Here is a 14,501-nt window from a genome sequence, read left to right on the forward strand (position 1 = left end):
CCATGTGTCCCTGTCACCACCTTCCCGGGACAGAAAGCAGTCCCTTCTGAGTGCCCATAACCACGTCTATTCCACAGCGGCCTGGGGGTAGTTTAGCTGGGTATGAACCTCAACCAAAGGTTCCCCGTGGTGAACGGAGACAATGCTGCCGTAATCACCACCACCTGTCTTCTTGATGTGAGCCTGAAGACTGTCTGGCCCTCTCTCCGTTGTAGGTTCCAGGTCAAAAGCACTGCACTTCCCCTGCAAGGTGCCTACAGGCCGGTGAATCAACGCTGTCCTTGCTTGTGCTCCACAATGTCCTGTAGGTCTGAGACCTCGTTTTTCTCCCAGTCTGCAAACTTTGTCCAAGTCTGCTTTGCACAGTCTGTTGTTTTCTCCTGAAATCCCTATCAGATGATTTCCAGAGCCTCCTAAGACACCATCCATGCTTTTTTCTGATTTTATGTTTGCCCCTCCACCCTGTATCCTGGGAAATCTCTCCGCACCATGCTTTACTTCAGCAGTGTGCACCGGGAGCTTATCCACTCATAAACGCAACTTATCTGCTCTTCCTTCACCGCCTGCTTTTGCCTCATTTCTTCTTGGTTCCTGGGTGTCTGCCATGAGGACTCTTAGTCTGAGAACCCTACGCGTGTCTGTTCAGTCCTTTTCAGGCAATCCTACTGCAGTTTTTATTTGGACTCCAGGTACAGCTTTGCGGGATATGTCTGCATCCTGTGTGACGACAGGCTGTGGAGCTGGGCCTCTGAGGCTCATCCTGCTGCGCACATGTAGGGCTTGCCCTGTTCCTTCTTCCGGGGCTCTCCGGATCGCCCACACTTGCGTCTGACACTGGTAGCAGTGTCAAGGGATTGTGAACCTGTCTCCCAGCCACCCCCTGTCACAGGCGTGGTCTGCTCTCCTGGAACCCTGCAGCTCATCACCCACCGAGGGTACATCAGAGGCAGCAGGGACCAGTAGGCGTTTCCACTTGACTTTTGTTTACAGAGGAGCTGAATCCCCGATTCTGGCTTTGAGCAATGCGCCTGGCTCTGTCTGTCCTAGGGGAGCCTTTTTATCCCTGGAATCCTCCAGGTTATGACTGTAACACAGCTGAGCTGAGTAAGGCTAAGCTGCCTTGTGAGCGGTCTGCCAATCTAGACTGAGAAGCTTGAGGGAAGGGAGCGCGTCCTCTGCACCCCTGATGTGTGGCACACACACAAAGGGATGCAGATAAAACAGGCAACGCAAAGCTGGATGGCCCAGCCGCTGACCGTGCACAGGCAGTGCTGCCGAGGGCCCTCACAGGGCACAGGGAAAGGACCCTGGACACCAGACCCTAGCTGGGGGGGGGGCATCAGGACTGGAGAGGCTCGGGCGAGGCTGGCCCTCGACCTCCAGGGCAGGACGCCCGGCCCACCTGGGAGAAGATGAGCACCCGGTGCCCCTCGTCCCGCAGCTTCTTCAGCATCTTCTGCAGCAGCATGAGTTTCCCTGAGGACTTGACCAGGGAGCTGCCATCGTAGGAGCCGTTGGGCAGCACAGGGGCTTCCTGCAGAGCAGCAGAAGAGGGACTCTGGGGAGCTCTCCTCTGGCTGGGCACCAAAGGGGACAAGTCACGGGCCACGCGGCTGTGTCTTCAGATCCGTGTTCCCAGGCAGGTACAGACCTGCCACCCTGCCCTGGCCTTACTCCCTGGCTGAGAAGTCAGGAAACAGTGAAGCCAAGCTGGCCTTCAGTGTCCATCAGGGCCAACCTCTGACCCCAGGGAGGCGACACCCATGGTGCCACACTAGCACCAGCAGGATCTGCGGGTGGCCTGAGCCATGCACCCTAGCCCAGCTCCGCCACCTGGTTCTTAGAGCTGAGTGAGGAGAAACTGTAGAGGGCCTAAATTAGAAGCCGGCAGGCAGGGACACTGGTGGTGGTGGTGATGCCCGGCCCAGAGCCTGAGCTTTGTACCAAGCCTTTCCATGGGGATGTCCTCTTCAGCCCCACCCCACAGCTAGTGGACGCTCCGCAGTGGCCCAAGGAGCCCACGCAGGGGCAGCGGGCACCTACCACTGCAGCCACAGGGAAGAGGTAGGGGTGGTTACAGCACTTCTTCAGGTCCATCATGATGTTGAGCAGCGACACCTGGTTCCCGCCCCCCTTGGAGTTCAGCGCCTCGAAGTTCCGTGTGAGGATGAACTTGTAGTACTTCCTGAGGGGACAGCAAGGCGCGCTGGACGCACTGGCCCTGGTGGGCCTCTGGGGGGGTGCGCGCTGCCCTCCCAGGACATGGGGCACTCATGGTGGCCAGGCGCTACTAACAGAGCACCCTGGGGAGCCCCCAGAGGTGAAGCCATGGAACCAGAGTCACCCAGCAGGTTACTGGGGGACACCGCCAGAGCTCAGAGCTGAGAAGACACCTCCGGAAGGAAGGGGTACCAGAGGTGAGCCAAGGCGGCGGTGTGGGAGAAGCGCCCCACTAGTCAGCCCAGGAAGGTCAGGTGGGGCCCAGGGACAGGACAACAGGCAGCTGCCTGGGCGCGGCCTCACCACTCACTTCTGCATCTGGCTCAGCTCCACGCGCACGATGAGCTCCGTCTTGGCCGGCATGTTCTTAAACACGTCCGCCTTGAGCCGCCGGAGCATGTGCGGCCCCAGCAGGTCATGCAGCTTCTTGATCTGGTCCTCCTTGGAGATGTCGGCAAACTCCTCCAGAAAGCCCTCCAGGTTGCTGCAACAAAGCGCGGGCTAAGAAAAGGGGGACAGAGGACAGGAGCACAGGCCAGCGGCCTCCCTCCATCGAGGGCAGAGGATGGGAGTGGGGAAGACGCAGCCTGAGTCTCCTTCAAAGCCCGAGTGACCCAGGTGTCCCAGCCCTCCCTCTCTGCCATCCCCCAACCCGTCCTGGACAAGAGCTTTCCAGGGCTACCGGCAGATTACAGATTAGGAAGCCGAGGCTAGAAGGGCCTGAAGCTGGGAAACCCACCAGAGCCACAAGCTGCTTTCTAAATCCAAGACTGGCAGACTCCCCTGGAACCCCCTCTCCGGGCAGGAAGATGGGTAGGGGAGACGAAGAGGATGGAGGGGGGAGCCGTGTGAACCCACCCCCGGCCTGGCTTGGTGCTCCCAATTCACTGATGAGAAGATAGTACCCAGCAGGCAGGTCTTGCCTCGTCCAAACGGGGCCCCAGCCCCCCAGGCACACCCGGGGCACTCACTTGAACCTCTCCGGGGTCAGGAAGTTGAGGAGATGGAAGAGCTCCTCCAGGTTGTTCTGAAGGGGGGTTCCCGTCAGCAGCAGCTTGTAGTCGATCTTGTAGCTGTTCAGGACCCTGAAAAACTTTGGGGAGGAAAGGGGGGCCCGGTCAGGGGGTGCAGGGAGGGCCTGTTCAGGTGGCCCAGCCGTGCAGCCACTGCCGCCCACCTTGGACTGGTTGTTCTTGAGCCGGTGGGCCTCATCCACCACAAGGCAGGCCCACTCAATGGAGCCCAGGATGGCCTGGTCGATGGTGATGAGCTCGTAGGAGGTGAGCAGGACGTGGAACTTGATCTGCACTTCTTTCTGGAAAGAAAGAGAAGTGCTGGAGGGCGCAGCTGGGGGTAGAGGGGACCAGAGTCCCAGGAGACAGAGTCAAGGGGGAGGGGTAGAGCCAGGTGTGGTGGTGCACACCCATGATCCCAGCTCCTCAGAGGCTGAGGCAGGAGAATCGCCATATGTTCAAGGCCATTCTGGGCTGCATAGTGAGTTCAAGGCCAGCCTGAACTGCATATAGACAGCTGTCACAAAAAGCCAAATGATTAAAAAAAAAAAAGTATGGACAGGAACCTCAAAAAGACTCAAAAGAGCCCCAAAAGTGGAGGGGGGGACACCAGCCACTAGCCAAAGGGGTCATCTGGCCTCAAATGGAAAATGTTTGGGAAACAAAATTGTACCCACAGTAAAAAATGTGCAGTTTGAGCCAGGTGTGAAGGTGTATGCCCGTAATCCCAGCACGCAGGAGGCTGAGGCAGGAGGATTGTTGCAAGTTCGAGACCAGGCTGGGCTACAAAGTGAGCCCAAGGCCAGCCTGAACTGCATGGGGAGACCCGGTCTCAAAAAGACAAAAAAAAAATGTAGGGTTTTTTGGTTGTCCTCACTTCCTCACAACGGGACCAGGCAAATGCAGGGAATGACACTTGTCAGGAGCAATGTCATAAGGCAGAGATGACAGAGTGCACGGGAGGAGGGCGCAGGCCACACAGGTCCCGCACCACTTCCTAGAAAGCGCCTGGACAGGCGGGTGTGGGCACTGCGCCCTCTCCCCGCCCTTGGGAGCCGCGTGAGCTCCTCCCCTGCTCCCCACTGAAGCCCACGGGCCTCTACTCGGAATCTTCATGCTGTCTCATGTTCACTGATTTGAAATTCTAAGGCCTTCAGGCGCCATTTGTACGAGAAGCCCGGTGGGATGGTGATGTGTGCCCTGATCTGAGGTCCTGCGTCCCTTGGACCTCCAGTCCTCAGCCTCCCACACCTCGCGCCTGCCCAGGGCTACTGCCACACTCAGGCTGGACCCGGGTGCTGGTGGGGAGGGACCGGTCCACACCTGCCCCCACTGCAGGAGGGCTCCCGGGGCCAGGGACTGCACACCCAGTGAGCCTGCGCTCAGAGCATGCGACATTCAATAGCTACAACTGATGGTGGCAGGCTATGAAGGGAGAGGAGGAAAAGCACTGGGTCACAGTGGCCGCCAGTAATCCCAGCTGTCCAGGAAGCTGAGGCAGGCGGACCACAAGGTGGAGCCCAGGCTGGGCAACCAGTGACTCTGGTCTTGCCTCCCTGGGGCTCCCGGGTGCCTCCCAGGGGCTGAGCGCGGTCACCTTCATGCGGAACACCTTCTTCCCGCTCCGAATGGCATTGTCCTCAAAGGAGAACTCGTTCTCGCGGATCACGGAGCGGCTCTCCTTGTCCCCCGTGTAGGTGACCACGTAGAAGTCCGGCGCCCACATCTCGAACTCGCGCTCCCAGTTGATAATGGTGGACAGGGGTGCGCTGACCAGGTAGGGCCCCTTGGAGTGGCCCTGTGGGAGGGCAGCAGAAGCAGTGAAGCTCCCTCCGGGGGCCGTACCCAGCCCCACCCGCCCGCCGCTGCCCGCCCAGCCGCCCACCTCTTTGTACAGGGAGTAGAGGAACACGATGGTCTGCACTGTCTTCCCCAGGCCCATTTCATCGGCCAGGATGGTGTCGGTGCCCTGTGCCCACGAGAAGCGCAGCCAGTTGAGGCCTTCCAGCTGGTACGGGTGCAGCGTGCCACCCGTGGCATCGATGTACCATGGCTGCTTGTCAAACTTGACTGTGGGCTGCAGGAGAAAGAGGCCCAGAGGCTCGAAGTCCTGGCCACCCAAATCCACCCTCCGGGCCTGCGCACTCGAGACTGCCCCTGCTGCCCGCCCTGCTGACTCTCCTGCAGATCGGGCCACACCTCCATGCTGCTCCAGCCCTGGACTCCTCCCAGCGGGGAAATCCCCTGGCCGTTGACTCTCTGCTTGTGACCCCAGCACATCATGACCACGTGGCTCCTGCTCCCTGCTTCCTCCCAGCCCCAAACATGTCCTGCCTGGGCACAGGGCACTTGATGAGACTGTCCAGGGCCTGCTTGGTGCCCTCAGGCCCAAGTCCAGGCTTGTGCTTGGTGGACTGGACCCACAGGGAGCCCCTGCAGTCAACCTTATCCCTGCCTGGTCCCCACAGGGAGCCTTTGTTCTTCAAACAGGGCCAGGGCCTTTTAACCCATGCTCCTCGTGCCAGGGCCCTTTAACCCCATGCCCCTCATGCCAGCCCTGCAGCAGGCCCAGCAGACACCCCAGAGAGGGCCACCCTGGAGCCCCTTGTTCACGCAGTGGGCTAAGTAGCAGCTCAGCTGTTGGTCCCGCTGAAGCCTCCCTCCCCACTACCCCATCCTGCGTGGCTGTGACTCTGGACACACAGCCAAGAGGGCACGAGGACAGGCCCCACTCACGTCCACGATGGGCGTGTCCGGCGGCTTCTCCTGTTTGTCGTCCTTCAGCTTCTTGCCCTTCTTGATGAGCCGCTTGGGCAGCCGGGCGTCCTCCCCCAGCATCAGCTCCCTGGGAAAGAGCGAGGCACATGGCTGAGCAAAGCTGGAGCCAGGAGGGGTGCCCGGCCAGCGCCCGGCAGCTGGGTGGCACTGCCCACCTGTGGCCCCAGTATGCCTGCTTAAGGCTGTCGTAGTAGGGGATGTCGATGTCATCGATCTCCCAGGTGCACTGGTCGTAGGGCAGGTCTTTCCACTTGATCAGGTAGTGCACGTCCCCCTTCTTGTCGAAGCTGCAACACAAAGAACTGGCGGTGGGAGCAGCGGCCACAGGGTGGTGCGGGGTAGAGCCTGGCCCCTGGCAGGACAAAGAACAGCCCTCTGGGATGAGTCTGGGAAAGGGTGCCAGGGCAGTGGCTCCAGAGAAGTGCAGGGGGCCTTGGCTGAGGTCACACAGCTCGGGGTGGGGGCGGGGGGAGTCCACTGTGAGGGACAGAAGCAGAGCAAGGGACAGAGACGCCACAAGCCTGCCTCTAGCATCCTGCAGAGACAGGCACCCATGGACTTTGCCTTCTTCGCTGTTTGGTTTTTTCTTTTGGTTTTTGAGACAAGATCTATGTTAGCCTCAAACTCACCACAGTCCTCCTGCCTCAGCCTCTCATCACCATACCCGACTGTGTTTCCTAACCTAAAAAATCCAAAGGCCTAAGGCAGGGCCCAGCCCTGGTGATGGGCCCATCGCTGCACAGAAGGCGAGAAGCCATGCCTGCTGCGGGTGGCTTCCTACACACACCCCAGGGATACCAAGCCCAACAGTGGCCGCTATGGGGTGGCAGAGGGGGTCCTCCAGGCCTCCCACACCCCATTCAGTGGATCAGGACACCAAGCCAGAGGGCCACAGCACTGTTAAGTGGCAAGCACACAGATGGGGGGCAGGGGCTACAGCTGGCCTGGGGACCATTAAGAGCCAGGCCAATCCTCAGTCACCAGGAAACCAGTGGATTTGCTTTTTTTCAATAAGTAACGAGATGCTATGCAAACTCAGAGGAATAAACCTGTCCCACTTTGGAGGCACTGAAAAGCTGCTGTATGTGCTCTGGGCGTGCAGGCTGATAAGGCAAAAAATGGGGGTCAATGCCACAGGACTCAGGCTTCTGGGACTTGGGGTAGAGCAGCATGTCCAAGTTCAAGTCCCTCACCACTGCTGGCCATGCTAGTGGGCCCCTAGTGAGCTCACAGCAGCCCCTATCCTCCAGCTCCTCTCCTGGAGTTACTCCCCGTGCTGCCTGCTCCAGCCTCCCAAGGCTCCACCACCTGAGGACTTTCCAGTCTGCTCCACTAAGGGCTGTGGAGGAGCATCGGGGGTCAGAACGGGAGTCCAGAAAGTAGAGCCTGCTCTCAGAAAGCACTGGGTTCAAATCCTAGCTCCTCTAGCTCAGCCGTGGGGCTCAACCTTGCCATGCCTGTCCTCGCCTCTGCGTCTCAGGGTGGTTATAAACACAGGGAGGCACCTGTCCCCCAAGCCAAGGGCCTTTGCTAGGCACCGAACACTCACCCAGCAAGAGTCCTGTTTCCTGCAGGACTCCCCGCTTATGTCTGTGACCCTGGCCTCCCCCTGGACAGTCTGATGGTCAGCAGAGCCGCCCTCGGCCTCCCCTCCTGCCCCGCTGCAGCCACACATGGGTCTGAATGGCAGCCTGAGCGCGTGGCGCACACCTGTGGTTCAGGATGCGGTGGACCATCATCCACTCGGGCTTGATGCCGTAGCGGTAGAAGCGCTCCTCCATCTTGGCGTAGAGCGGGTCCTTGTTCTTCCTCTTCTCGCTCTTGCCCTCCTCATCCCCAGAGCCGTAGTCGAAGGGCGGCGGCTCGTCCATGTCGTTCTTTCTTTGGTAGTTGCGGTACATCACCGTGTGGTACAGTTCCAGCTGCTCCGAGCGGGCACAGGAAGTCAGGCAGACGGCCTGAGCCCTGGCCCCTGGCTTCGCCCCCACCCTGGCGACCGGCAGCTCGGGGATGAGCAGGGCCACACCTGCCGGGTGTCTCACCTGCAGCTCCTTCACCCAGGAGCAGTGCCAGTAGGACAGCCCCGCCCACTTGACAAAGAACTCCCTCTCCGGGATGCCCTCCAGGGGCTTGGGTGGGGGCAGGCCCGGCTCCACCTCGGGTCCCGGCAGCCCGACCATGAAGGGCGCTGGGGGCTCCGTCCACCGCCAGTGTAGAATCCGCTGGACTTTGCCCTTCAGCGGGGGACACTGTAGATAGAAGAGGGTCCCCAAGTTCAGGGCTTAGCAGCTGCCTGGCTCCATCCTGAGGCTACCACAACAGGCCCTTGCCACCCAGGCACGGGCCCCAAGTGAGTGCTGCGGTGACCCCACTGTCCCCTTCCACCCTCAGGAGCACTACAGGGCAGGGCGGTCTGGCGACCTGGGCACTTGGCAGTGAGCACATGGCCAACCTGAGCCAGGGTGGGTGACACCGCCACCAGTGCAGGACAGGTGAGAAGAGCAAGACCCTGTCAGCGAGGTACCACAGGGCAGGGAACAGCAGCCAAAGCTCTGGACTCCTCATGATCAGGGGCTCCCTGCCACCTCATGTCCTGCTTAGAGCCACCCCCTCAAGAACCTGCCACATACAGACCCACCCAGGGGGCACAGAGCTCCCAGGGACTGCAACCCCACTGCCCCCGCCACCCCTGGGCAGGGCTGTGCCCAGGCACCTCACGTCTCTAGGCCTAAAAACATACTCAGGGGCCCAGGAAGCTGGAGCTCCAGGGCTCCGCTGGCTGCCACAGAAGCACCCCCAGCATGCAGCCCTGGGCTCAGGCTGGACGGGCGGGGACAGGTGGGCCTAGCTCTGCCCCATCTGCCCTGCATCTAGGCACAGGCTGCCTGAGCTTGTTCCCCCGCCTCCCCTCCCAGACTGCAAGGCATCCTGTCAGGCACTCGGGCATTCCAGGGCTGGGAATTCACCCCAAACCCCAAGCAGACCTGGTCTTGCCTCAGTGTGAGTGGAGGCCAAGGGCGGAGGACAAAGTGCACCTTGTGTGGGCTCTGGGGGACAGATGGTGGGGAAGCACGAAGCCCCACCTCTCCTGAGCGCAGGGCAGCCCTCCAGGAAACCTGAGGAGGTGCCCTGTCCCACGAGCCCCACCCCGGACCCTTACACAGACACAGACATGTGCACATGTGTGCACAGGCAAGACACACACACACAACCCCCGCCGAGGCGGGTAGGGGACAAGTTGGACCAAAGGAGCTTCACCGCCTACAGTGACTGGGCACAGGGAATGGGGGTGCTGGGGAGCACTGTCCGGCCCTGCACCTGCTGAGGCTCCAGTGCCTGGAACCTGCTGCCCTCTCCAGGACCCAGCTGGGGTTGGGAGGCAGTTCCTAGAGATCAGGGATGGGACGGTCAGTGCTACCACTGTGTGGCCCTAAGCCAGCCACTTTACCTTCCTGAGCCTCAGGATTCTTGTCTGAAAATAGAATTCATAAAAGCTTGGTACTTGCACCCTCAGTAAAGGTGAAGGAAGCCTTCAGTGCAGAGTACACTCAGTAAACAGTGTCTGGGATATTGGTGCTAAGCCCACTGAGCTGGACAGGCCTGGGTGTGGGGGCGTGGCCTCGGGCGGACTGGGCGGGGCCTCTGGTGGGCGGGGGGTAAGGGGTGTGGCCTGGGTCAGCAAGGGTGTGGGGGTCTCAGCCCCAGATTGGTGGGCCGCGGGGCGGGGCCGTCCTCAATTGGTGGAGCCTGTAGTGGGCGGGGCCTGTAGTGGGCGGGGCCTCACTGGGCGGGGCGGGGCGGCGTAACACTCACAGTACAGCGCGGGCAGAGCCATTCACCGTTTGGGATCTCGGGCAGCGGCGGGTTGAGGCAGTGCAGGTGGTAGGAGGAGGGGCAGGCGTCGCAGCATAGCAGCTCGCCACCGTCCTTGCACACGCGGCAGAATTCCATATGGTCATCCTCCTCCTCCTCACAGCCGCCCTCCTCCTCCTCGTCTTCGTCGTCCTTCGGCTCCCACTGGATGCCCTCCTTCTCCTGGGGGCAGTTTAGATGGGGGCACCCTGGCCAGTCCTGCCCGACTCCACACACTACCCAACCCCGGCACCGCTGCCGCCCCGGCCCGCCCACCCAGACATACGCAGTGCGGGCAGCTCCACTTGCCCTCGGGAGCCTTCTCCAGCTCGGGGTCCAGGCACACCAGGTGGTAGGCCCGCGGGCAGGTGTCACACAGGATGATCTCCCCACCCTGCTGGCACACCTCGCAGTAATCCTGATGGTCAGTCTCGTAGCCGTCACCATCGTCAACTGGGGTGGGAGAGGCCGTGATGGAGGGCCTCGGCCCCACCAGCGGTGCACAACTAACTCCAGCACCCCGGCCAGACACACAGTAGGTGCTTACAGATGTCAGCTGGGTGGGGAGGATGGAGTAGATAGGGGAGTGGGTGGGTGGATGGTGGATGGACGGATGGAAAGGCAAGCAGGGGAGCTGGGGTAGACAGGTAGATGGCTGGACACGAGGTAGGCGAGTGAAGGAATTGTGGGTACATGGACAGGGGAGCGGATGGGTGGGTGGACAGGCTGAGGAGGTGAGTCACTGTTGGAGAATAGCTCAGATAGTAAAAGAGTAAAAAGATGGACAAAGACGGATAAAGGAAGGGGAAAGGTAAGAGCAGACAGAACAGATTCACGTAGATACATGCACGGCTAGAAGAATAAGAAGCAAGGGAAAAAGGAGGAGGGAAGGCAGGCAGGAGAGGAGGGTGGCGGAGGGGGATGGAGGGCAGAGGGGGGTGTCAGCGGGTGACTACAGGGGCGGACGGTGGGTGAACCAAGTGCGTCCTTCTCTGTCCCCACTGGATGTGGCTCGCACCCTAAACTCCCTGTTTCGTCCTCACAGGACCTCCCTCCCCGGCAGGACAGATGAGAGCCATGCTGGAAGCACACAGCCGCCGCCTGACCAAGCCCTGAGCGGTCCAGGCAGGGGGTGCCCCCCACTGTTTCCCAGGGGAGGGCCCTGCACCCCTCCTCCTCCCCCACGAGAGCCCGTGAGCCCGGCAGGAAGCCCTACTCCTCTTCTTCTTGCGTCTCCGCCTGCTCTTCTTGCCCAGGGCCGCGGAGCACTCGGAGCGCACGGAGGAGCTGTGGATGCTGGCACTGTCCAGGTCTGACTCCTCTCGATCGTCCTCCTCACTCTGGAGAGGAGGGGAGGAGCCTGTGAGCCAGGCCGGGCTCTGGAGCTGTCCCAGGGCTTGGGTGGCTGTGGTTGGGGTGGTGGGTAGCAGGGCAGGGACAGGGGGGGCTTTGGGGACAGCGCACCCTAAGGTTCGCCTCATCCCCCAAGCCAGCTGGACACTTCCTGCCACAGCCCAGGCCGGCCAGATGCCTGCATCCTCTCTCTAAGCCCAGCCTGCCAGCTCTCCAACGCTTCTGGTCTCCAGGCCCAGCCTGCTCCTGCCAAACTCTGCACACCCTTCAGGAAGCAGGGCTTAGGACCCCTCCAGCAAGACATCTCCCCAGATCTCTGCTTGACTGGACCCATGAGACATCACTGGATCCCTTCCGGGGGCCATGCCTGCCAAGCCAAGGGCAACCTAGGAGCAGGGCCCACCGTAGCTCAGCACCGTAGCTCAGCCTTGTGCACACTTGGCACTGGGCTGCCGGGCCACCTGTTCTTTTATGTGCTCCCCTTTGGAGCAGCCTAAATCGAAACCCAGCACTTGCCTCTGCCAGGAGACAGAGGCACAGCTTCTCCTTCTCTGCCCGCACACAGGGCTGTGGCAGGAGAGCGCCTCACTGAGCAGGAGGCCCAGAGGCTGAGGTGCGGGTTAGGCTCTGAGCCTAGGGTGTGGGGAGAGAGCAGGACTCGGCCTGCCCAGACCTACACACCACCTCCAGCGCCACTCCCAGCCCTCCTGGGAAGCCAGGCCCATAAGGACCCCAAAGGCCACGACTCCTGCTTTCCGCTACCTGGAGCCGCAGCAGTGGGCTGGCCAGACTCCAAGCTAGAGGGGACCCCCCAGCCAGACCCCTGGGGGAAGAGGCCCCGCGGGGCACGGGTACAGTGGAAAGGACCTGCCAGGGTGGGCTCGGGAGAGTGAGCGTCCTGTGTTGCCTGGCACACACGCATGCACACTGGTGTACACACACACACAGGACCTCTCACCGAGGAGCCTTTCTTCCTCTTGTTGCTGATCCCCCCAAAGCGGAACTTGAGCCCCGCCACCTTCTTCCCCTTCCCCTTCTTCTTCCCATCTTTGGAGCCTTTGATCTTTTTCCTCACGCCAGGTCCTGCAAAGCAAGGGTCACGATGACTGACGGGTGCCACCGCCACCACCTCTTCCCTGAGCCCTCAAGTTACCCCAAGATAAGCAGCGAGTCATTTCCCACCATCAGCCTTTCCAGGTGACATGACAGAGGGGCCTAAGAGATGACACCCCTGGGAAAGCCAGAGACCAAGCTGCCCCGGGTCTGCCTGCCCTGGCCACCAAGCTCTCTCTCTACCATGTCACCAGCACTCCTGGCCATCTTAGGGACATCCTCCTACTGTCACCATCCCCAGCCTCCATGCCAGGTCCACCAAGGGCATAGCGCCTACCTACTGTGGTCCACATCTGGGCTCCGGAAGGCTATCTAGCCCCCCTACGCCCAGGCTGTCTGGATGCAGTGCCACCTGTGGGCACCAGCCACAGCTACCCTGGAAGGTCATCAGGTTGTGTGGAGCTGGCCATGGGGTGACCAGCCTCCTAGAGAGGAACAGCACCACCCCCACCTACCCAGCGGGCTGTCACACTGCGCTGGGATGAGCGGGGAGGAGGGGCCTGGCCTTGGAGTCGCGCCACACACAGGTGGCCTTGCCCCAGGCCTCCCACTGCCACACAGAGACATGGGCTGGAGCTCAGTTGTGCCTTCAGCGGCACCACAGAAAATCTATTTCAATTTTTCAGGCTCGGAATATGAAGCTCAGGGAATCGATGGGTCAGCAGCCAGAGCCCCAAAGGAAATGAGGAAGGAAGGAAGCCAAACCGGCCGGTGATGGGCCATGGCCCTCCCTGAGTCCCTGAGACCAGGATGAGGCAGGACAGGGAGTGGAGCTCTAGCCCACATCACTCGCCGGCCAGGCCTCTAAGACCTGTCAGAAAGGCACCAGAGACAGTGTCCTGGATCATTCCAGAAACCAGAGCTCCTGGGGCTGACACACGGGAGCCAAAGACCCCTCCTCAGCCCCCCATCAAAGCCCAGATAAGCACCCGGGAAGGCCGAACTGCTGGTGACACTACCAGAGATGGCCCTGGGGAGATGGATGACTCCAAACGACCCAAGCTCCACCCCCCCAGCACCCAGGAACACGCACCCCAGCACCCACTGCAGCAGACCTAGACAACCCTCCGGGCCTCCCTAGAAAGTGACCCCAACCCTGCCCACTCCCTGTTCCAAACTCCTTTGTGCACAGAGTTCCTGAGCCAGATGCCAGGGCCTCAACCCTTGGGCTTCCCTAAGGTCTTGGAGGAGCCCACACACACGGTGAGCCAGAAAGCAGGGTCAATGGGCTAACCTGGGGGCCACGTCCAACTTAAAGCCCTGGGCTGGGCCTCCTGGCCTCTGCCGCCCTCTGTGCCCAGTGCAACCAGCCTGCTGGACTGCCAGGTACACACTCCCAGAGCTCTGCCCACATCGTCCTTTGTGTTTGAGACAGGGTCTCACTACGCACTTCAGGCAGGCCTTGATATTACATAGCCCAACTCTGCCATCCTCCTGCCCCAGCCTCCCACGTGCTGGGATTACAGGTGTGCACCACCACGCCTGGCCACATGCTTCCTGCTACTGCACCTGGCCCCAAAAGCAGACGGGCAGGACACAATGCCAGTGCCACAGCACTGCTGAGAAAGGCCACACAGGCTGGGGTCCTCTCTGCACCTGTTCCCGTGGCGGGTGCGCGCCTGAAGGGCTTAGTGTCCACCCACCCACAGCCTTACCCTTGCCCTCTTTGGTCTTGGCCTTTCGGATGGGCACAGGCTGGGGCACCTGCTGGGGGCTGATGGCCAGCGGAGGGGCGATGGTGACTGTCTCCACAGCTGCAGCCACAGCTGCCGCTGCTGCCACCGCAGAGCTGCCCTTGAAGGGGTTGTTGGCGCTGAATTCCCGCCACTTGGCCCCCAAGACAGTCATCATTTTGGACATGGGGATCTTCGGGTTCTTCTTGGCAATGAGAGGCCTGTGGGGGAGAGGCGGCAGTGAGGGCCGGGCCCATCCCTCCCCCACCCCTGTGGTGTGTGGCACCATTCCCTGGTCCCCGGTTTGAGAAAGCCGAGAACACGGTGCACCCCAAACACTCCCAACTCCCTCTTTGTGGGTGGCAATTTTCCAAGGAGTCTGCAGATTTAGGAGCAGAGACACCTGCAGCAGGCCACCCCAAGGGGACCGGGAGAGACCTGGGATCCACTGAGGGACAAACCCTTCTCCCCCAGACCCAGCCAGAAACTATCCTGACCA

The 14,501-nt window shown here is 61.1% G+C and overlaps 1 protein-coding gene across 7 annotated transcripts in view; it reads right to left on the minus strand.

Moving 5' to 3' along the window:
• Chd5 (chromodomain helicase DNA binding protein 5) overlaps positions 1-14,501 on the minus strand; it is a 49,157-nt gene that overhangs the window by 17,555 nt on the left and 17,101 nt on the right. For all 7 annotated transcript variants that reach the window (XR_010042876.1, XM_063235374.1, XM_063235369.1 and 4 more), the window contains exons 5-20: positions 13,985-14,223; positions 12,175-12,299; positions 11,080-11,203; positions 10,150-10,316; positions 9,825-10,046; positions 8,054-8,260; positions 7,722-7,933; positions 6,167-6,298; positions 5,970-6,078; positions 5,119-5,310; positions 4,831-5,031; positions 3,398-3,535; positions 3,192-3,313; positions 2,531-2,704; positions 2,044-2,185; positions 1,403-1,534 (exon numbers count right to left, since the gene is read on the minus strand). Coding sequence is in view for 6 of the 7 variants with exons in the window: in XM_063235374.1 (XP_063091444.1) it covers positions 1,403-1,534; positions 2,044-2,185; positions 2,531-2,704; positions 3,192-3,313; positions 3,398-3,535; positions 4,831-5,031; positions 5,119-5,310; positions 5,970-6,078; positions 6,167-6,298; positions 7,722-7,933; positions 8,054-8,260; positions 9,825-10,046; positions 10,150-10,316; positions 11,080-11,203; positions 12,175-12,299; positions 13,985-14,223 (2,638 nt within the window). In the remaining variant the exon portion in view is untranslated. The remainder of the gene's footprint in view (positions 1-1,402; positions 1,535-2,043; positions 2,186-2,530; positions 2,705-3,191; positions 3,314-3,397; positions 3,536-4,830; positions 5,032-5,118; positions 5,311-5,969; positions 6,079-6,166; positions 6,299-7,721; positions 7,934-8,053; positions 8,261-9,824; positions 10,047-10,149; positions 10,317-11,079; positions 11,204-12,174; positions 12,300-13,984; positions 14,224-14,501) is intronic.

This window comes from Cavia porcellus, unplaced genomic scaffold (genome assembly GCF_034190915.1).
Source record: "Cavia porcellus strain 051 isolate PalLab524CR breed Dunkin Hartley unplaced genomic scaffold, mCavPor4.1 scaffold_25, whole genome shotgun sequence".
NCBI lineage: Eukaryota > Metazoa > Chordata > Mammalia > Rodentia > Caviidae > Cavia > Cavia porcellus.